General features: G+C 54.3%; 2 protein-coding genes across 2 annotated transcripts in view; both read right to left on the reverse strand.

The window, feature by feature from the left end:
* The window catches only part of LOC105504405 (leiomodin-1-like), a 5,773-nt gene extending 4,824 nt beyond the window's left edge, over window positions 1–949 (reverse strand). The window contains exon 1 of the mRNA XM_011931841.1: window positions 794–949. Coding sequence (XP_011787231.1) covers window positions 794–949 — 156 coding nt within the window. The remainder of the gene's footprint in view (window positions 1–793) is intronic.
* A 1,018-nt stretch (window positions 950–1,967) lies between these two features.
* LOC105504334 (leiomodin-1) overlaps window positions 1,968–6,741 on the reverse strand; it is a 56,121-nt gene continuing 51,347 nt past the window's right edge. Inside the window, exons 2-3 of the mRNA XM_011931750.1 lie at window positions 4,743–6,261; window positions 1,968–3,908 (exon numbers count right to left, since the gene is read on the reverse strand). Of these exons, the coding sequence (XP_011787140.1) occupies window positions 3,664–3,908; window positions 4,743–6,261 (1,764 nt within the window). The 3' untranslated portion in view covers window positions 1,968–3,663. The remainder of the gene's footprint in view (window positions 3,909–4,742; window positions 6,262–6,741) is intronic.

Genomic DNA, 6,741 nt, shown 5'->3' on the forward strand with positions numbered 1-6,741 from the left:
ACAGAGCTGAAGGATCAGCTGAAGCAGCCTAAAGCATCTAGCTAGTGCCCAGCACCCAGCAGGCCCGGGGGGTGCAGTGGGGCTGACAGTGGCATCAGTCGAGTCCTGCCAGGCTGGGAGGGAATGGTGAATCCCGCAAGGCGGTCTGGAAGGCATAGGTGAAGAGGGGCATTTTTAGACAAAGGCAAGAGGAGTGCATTCTTAGGGCAGGAATCTTGCCAGGCTGGGCCTGCTCAGGGGGAAGCAGATCTCACAGGGGGATGGGAGGGGTCAGGTGCAGGGAAGGAGCTAGGGCAGGGACACATGGAAATACAATGGGCAGTGGGGGAAAGGTTGGCAAGAAAGGAGAGACACCTTGGGGGAGGGGAGAAGGGCCTCCCTCCTTCCCCCTAGGTGAACAGAAGGGCGGCACTTCAGGCAAGGAGTAAAGGAGGGAGGGGCAAGTAAGGGAAGGGCCCTAGAGGACTGGAGGAAAGAGGGAGGGAGAGGTAGGAGGGGCATAGGCAGGACGAGTGGGAGGTGCTGAGGGAAGGGTGCTGAGGGGGGCCACACTCTAGTGGCCACTCTTAGGCCAGCAGCCTAGCCCAGCACCACAGCAACACAGGCCCTAGTCAGGCCAAACTCAGAAGTCGGGGCCCCAGCCTGGCCATGCAGGGTGCAGAGTAGGGGGCAGCACATGGCACTACCGACTTGGTGGTCCAGAAGCTCATGGGTGACCTACATCCAGATCTCATGTTTCTTAAAGAGTGTCATATGTGTGCTACAGTGCCCAGGCCTAGAGCCCCTTGCTCACCTGCAGGTTGAGCTTCTGTGAGGACAAGTGAGGCCAGCGCCTTGGCAGCTGCTGGTGCCTACCATCCCACGCACAGCCAGCACCAGGGCCTCGGTCCCAGTGCTGGCATCCCTTGGGGTGGCCCAGGGAAGGTGGAGGGAAAGACACTTTTCCCATCTGGATAGGGCCAGGAGGCAAGAAGCTTGGGGTGCAACAGCTGGGCCCTGCGGGCCAGGAGAGCTGAGAGGTGAAGCCTCCCTTCCTTGTGGGTAGGAGCTAGGGAACGTGACTCCCCAGGAAGTGATGGAGGGTGGGGGGGCAGAGTGGACGATATGACAGTGGGAGCTGCAGGCAGAGACTGTGGAGGTCAGACCGTGGCTTCATCCAGGTTGCTAGATGAACCCAAAGGTAGGAGACTTGGGTTCAAATCCTGTTTCATCAACTTGGACAAGTCATTTGCTGTCTTTGAACCTGTTTTTTTGTCCCTGTACAGTACGGGCACCAGACAAGGATAGAGCCTTTATGGATTTTCCCCCTAAGTTTTAGGAAAGGAAGCTGGATAGATGGGTGACTGCCAGGGCTAGTGGGGCAGGTGGGCAGCAGTGGGTGCATGGCCCAGCAGAAACGCAGTCTCCGGAGTTTGGGCGCCTTTTCCGAAGCTCACCAGGCTATCTACCCATCTTTTCCTCCTCCTCCCTCGAACTGCCTCCCTCCCCTGGTCCCTAGCACAGCTCCAGGGCGTCCCTGGAGCAGCGGGAGAATCTGGGTTGCGGTCCACCCCCAGGTGGCGCTGCGCTTCCGCACCAGGTTCGAGTGCACCAGAGGAATGATTACATCATCCAGGGCAGAAACAGCATCCCGCAGGAGCACCGAGGAGGGGCAGCTCGCCTGTTGCTCGGGACAGCAGGGAGTAGTTTTTCTCTCTTTTGCTCGGGACAGTAGGGAGTAGTTTTCTCTCTGGCTAAATCATGTTTGAAGTTTGGTAGAAAGGGCTTCCTAAGGTGACAGCTTTTTAAGGTGTTGGAGCCTTAAGATTTGGAGGTAGGTTGTTTGGGTTCAGGTGAGCGTCCAGTGCTTTCCTGCAGCACCGTCACAGCCTTATTTCAGTGAGGGAAGGAAGGAGAGCTGTTAATGAGAAGCAGTTCTATGGCCTGAAGACCTGGGCTCAAAACAAAACCAACAAACAAAAAAGGCCTGAGCTCTGCCTTTTATTAGCTGTGTGATCATGGATATATTAGTTAACCTCTCTGGGCCAAACTCTATCTGCAAAATAGAATACTGGAATCCACCTCACAGAGCTGAAGGATCAGCTGAAGCAGCCTAAAGCATCTAGCTAGTGCCCAGCACCCAGCAGGCCCGGGGGGTGCAGTGGGGCTGACAGTGGGGGCTGACAGTGGAAGCTCTAGCTGGCCTTAGCTCCAGCTCATACCCTTTAGGTCCAGGAACCAGTGTGTGTCTGTCTCTTCTCCTCTGGGCCCAGTGATTGCTTAGGTGACCGGGGTGACAGGCAAGTGGGCGGAGGGAATGGGGAAGAGTGTGCCCTGGGATCTGAGGGCTTTACCCCAGGACTAGACTGCCCTCTGGTTTTGGGCAGACCTAGCACAGTGATCTTGCTTCCTAGCTGGGGTATCCCACCCTCACCTCAACGATGGTGAAACTGCTGTGCCTCCTGCTGTTGAGGCAACCTGGAGGCAGAGAAACCTACAAGTGACACAGACCCAAAGTGGCAGTTCCACGGTGCCAAGGGGTGCCAGCACCTTCAGGAGAATGAAATTCAGAAAGATGCCTTTCATCTACACACGATGGTGGGCATGGCAGCATTGTCAGCATTCCTGCAGTTGGGGCAGGAAGCGGAATTGGTGAGTAGATGGGGAGGGCTGGGGAAGATGAGGCCCTTCTGAGCCCTAGGGCACACAGGTATGGGTGCTATTCTCCAAATAGTCACTCCACTTCTCTGCCTGCTGCCTTCCTGGGCCTGTGACTGCTGTGAGGACCTGGCCCTGAGCCTGTGGTTAGGCAGAGTCATGGAATGAGCATCCCTAAACATGCCTAATATAGCCATCCCAGCGCCCTGTGCTCCACTCTGCCCCAGCACCCCTGAAAACAGCTCTGGCTACTGACTCCAGGCAGCAGGACAGGTTCAGGAGCAGACCTAGTAGAGGCCTGGCCTTCTAGACCTGGACAACCAAGTCAGTGGAGAGTCCTCTGCTCAGAGTTCAGATTTTCCTCCCTGATGCACTTTCTGAGGATGTGAATTTATTTCATGGCCAACTCAAATAGCGTGGCGGGGAACCTGAGCTTCTAGAGTCCTCCAGGGAGCCCAGGGTTAGGATCAGGACTCACAGTTCAGGACAACAGGTAGGGCACAGCCATTCACAGCTAAAGGTTTGTATATATTATCAAAATCTTATGGAAAAACAGATACACAGCTATTTATACAGCAGCAGGTGGATGTGAGGAAAATGTCTACTTTGGCATCAAACCTTCAAGTCCAGCTGCTGTCTGTCCCACTCCTCCTGTCTGGAGTCTACTCCCACCAGGCACTGTCCATCCAGGCCACTGCCCCTGCCACATCCTCTGATTAGCCTGGACTTTGGGGTATCCTCAGCCCCTCCCCACACTCCCCTTTGTGCCCCCATGCCTCTCCATCTTTCTGCCGTTGTCCCACACAGAGTGCCACTGGCCCAGCAGCTTTGCCCCGTGGGCTCCTCAGAGGCCTGAATCCTGGCCCTAGAGGGCAGTGGGGCTGGGGTGGATGTGGTCCCTGTGGGACATCTTTCCTGGATCACAGGTCTTTTGCAGCTTGCCAGCTACATGGGCCCTGGACAGTGCCATCTTCTCAGCGATGTGCTAAAAGGACTCTTCTTGTCCGGAAACCTGAGCTCCAGGTATTAAAGCAAAATTTGGAGAGCCTCAGAGACAAGAAAAGGAAAGCGAGAAGAGATAAGGCATCCTTCCTTGAGCGTGACCCAGGCCTTGACTGTCCCGTGGCAGAATAGGAACATCCACAGCAGGTCAGCCAGGGACGGGGTGGGCAGGGTCCGTGTAGCCCTGGGAGGTGAGGCCTGAGCAGTCATGGCATTGGCAGATGGTGCCTGGTAGCCTGGTCCTACTGAAGCAGTTTGGGCACTTCCACCTGTAGGGGCAAAGTAGAGACAGGTTAGAGAAGGGAGCTCGGCCACCTCACCTCCCTCCCTACTGGAAGGACACAGGAGACACTACAATATGTTATGTCTGTGGAATGTGAATGAGGTGTTGACACTGAGGGAGCATTTTTCCTTGTCTGTAAAAATTGGATGTCATCGAGTGACCGCTGGAATTACAATGGAGATTGTCCTTTATCTCATGATATCTTGTCCCAGATGATGTTGTGGGGGTTGGGTATCCGGCCAAATGGACAAACGATCCTGGACTTTGTCACCCAGGCCGGACTTCCAGGGGAGGCAGAGCTTGGAGAAGTGGGGTGTCCAGGGATGGCTCCTGTGTCCACAGCACTGGCTAGGCAAAGGCAGACTCTCCTGAGAGGCGAGTCTCCCAGAGACCTTTCGGATGGACTGACCGGTAGGACTCGGCTTGTCCTGAGAGGAGGCTAAGTAAAACATGGATCATTTTTGTTTGGGGAAATGGAGAAGACTTAAAGGAAGGACCCGAGGCAAAACTACTCTGTAGAGGCCATTTCTCCATTTTAAGGAGAAACAGGCTTCACTGCAGGATGAAAGAGAAGCATGGAGTGAGGGGCTAAAGGAAGCTCCTTAAAGGAAGGGTAGAGTCTCAGCTCTAGGGGATGTACAGGTGTGACCTGCCTGCAGGCAGGAGGATGCATGAGATGACCTGAAGTTCCCTATGGGCCCTGGGAATCTATATCATCTGCAGCCGACATGAGCTCCTCTGCATGCCTTCCCTTTTGCAGTCCTGCCCTCTCCTCCAGGCCCTAACCAGCCCCGCCCTGCTGGTTCACGCCAACAACTACTTAACTTCTTGAGCTGCTTGAGGTTGCTGGAGCGGATGGCGGCCAATAGCTGGTCACGGGAGTTCTTCTCCTGGGCAGGGAGGACTTTGTCTCCCATCTTCCTCTGGGTAGCTGGTGAGAGTGAATTCTTCAGGTTTTCCATGATAAGGGGTGGAGCTAAGGGAGGGGGAGGGGGAGGGGGGGCAGCTGGAGCACCCCCTTTTTTGGGTGAGTTCTTTGGAGAGGGCTTTGGAGATGGTTGAGGTGAAGGTTTTGGGGAGCCCTTGGCCAGAGCCCCGGCCTTGGGTACTTCCAGCAGATCCTTCTTCTCTCCTTTGGCTTCCTGTGCCTGCCTTTGCTCTTGCAGCCGCTTTTGTCTCTGCTTGTCCATGTTGCGGCTGAGCAGATTGGTGACGGTCATTCGGGGCCCGGCCAGCTCAAAATGGTAGCCCAGCTTGAGCAGGGTAGTATTCTCCTTCAGCAGCTTGGCGATCTCCATCTCCGTCTTGCCTCCGCAGATGTGTCGCTGGTTGTGGAAGCGGAGCTCGGTCAGTGTGTTGTTCTGGAGGAGGGCCCGGAAGATGGCCAGGATGCCTTTGCCTGTGATGTGGTTGGAGTCCAGGTTGAGGCTGGTGATGGTCTTGTTGGCCTTGAGCATGATGGCAATGGCAAAGGCCACGTGGTCATCGGCTCGCGTGTTGGCCAAGGCAAACACCTTAACCACAGTGTTGAACTCCAGAGCCTCAGTAAACCGGACCAAGATCTCATTTGTGATGCAGTCTGAGTTGTTGACATTCACCTCAGTCATCTCAGGGTCATTGTTCTTCACTCTCTCCAGAGGCTCATCAAAGATGCTGGGAGCTGCCTCCTCCTCCGCCTTGGCCGGTCCTTCAGAGGGCTTGGTGGGGCCACTGGGCATCTGTTTCTCGGGTGTTTTAGTCTTGCTGTCTTCCTTGGCTTCCTTTTCATGTAAGGGTTCATCCTTCTTGACTTTTTCATTCTCCTTTTTGGTGTCTGTGTTCCCAGTTCCTCTTCTTACCTTCTCATCCTCCTTTTTCATGTCTGTGTTCCCACCTGCTCTTTTCATCTTCTCACCCTCTTTTCTGGTGTCTGTGTTCCTACGCTCCCCTTTTACCTTCTCATCATCCTCTTTCTTGGCCACCTCCTTCATCTCCTCTCTCTTTTTATCCTTCTCCCTGCTCAAGCCTGTGTTCCTGTCACTCCCTTTCTTCTCCTCTTCCCTCTTGGTGGCCACTGCCCTCTCCTCTGCTCTCCCATCTTTCCCTGCCTCCTTCTTATCCACTGCAGCCCTGACCCGGCCCTTGTCAATGCCCCGGATGATCTTCTCCTCCTTGGGCTTCTCGCCACTCTTGCCATCAGCTTCATCTCTGTCTCTAGAGAAGCTTTTCTTTAAACCACCCCTCTTTGGCTCCTTCCCCAGATCTGAGTCCCGTCCGGGGCCCAGGGCTTTTTTGCTGGCATCTCTGCCCCTTTCCTCTCCATTCTTGGCATCTGTCTTGGTCTCCACTTGCTTGCTTTCCTAAGAGTTCAGAAAAGAAAAATAAACATGAAAAGCTGGCTACAGAGGGAGAGGAATGAGTATGGGGATGTGTGGGGGAGCGCTTACGTAACTGCCCTTGAGCCTCTGAAGGACAGTTGTGTTGTTTGGGAGAGTGGGGTGGATATCTCCATTGAGGGCAGCAAAAGAGGGACTCAGGTTTAAGCTGCAGAAATGGAATGACATCAGACTCAAGGCGTCAGGGTCGTGAGACAACCAAACACCTGCAAATGTTGTGGCAGTTCCTTTTATGGCGTATTCTCAGACCCAGAATTGCCCTTTCCTGTCATGGGTGATTTAGAAGAACTGCTTCTAAGCAGTGCCCTGCCAAGCACATTGGAACCTGAGGCAAAAGGTGAAATACTAACACTGATTCTGTCTTTAAAATTTTGCATTGCTGTTTATTGTGGACTTTTTTTTTTTTTTTTTTTTTTTGAGACGGAGTCTCACTCTGTCGCCCGG

This window comes from Colobus angolensis, unplaced genomic scaffold (assembly GCF_000951035.1).
Source record: "Colobus angolensis palliatus isolate OR3802 unplaced genomic scaffold, Cang.pa_1.0 Scaffold91, whole genome shotgun sequence".
NCBI classification, from domain to species: Eukaryota; Metazoa; Chordata; class Mammalia; order Primates; family Cercopithecidae; genus Colobus; species Colobus angolensis.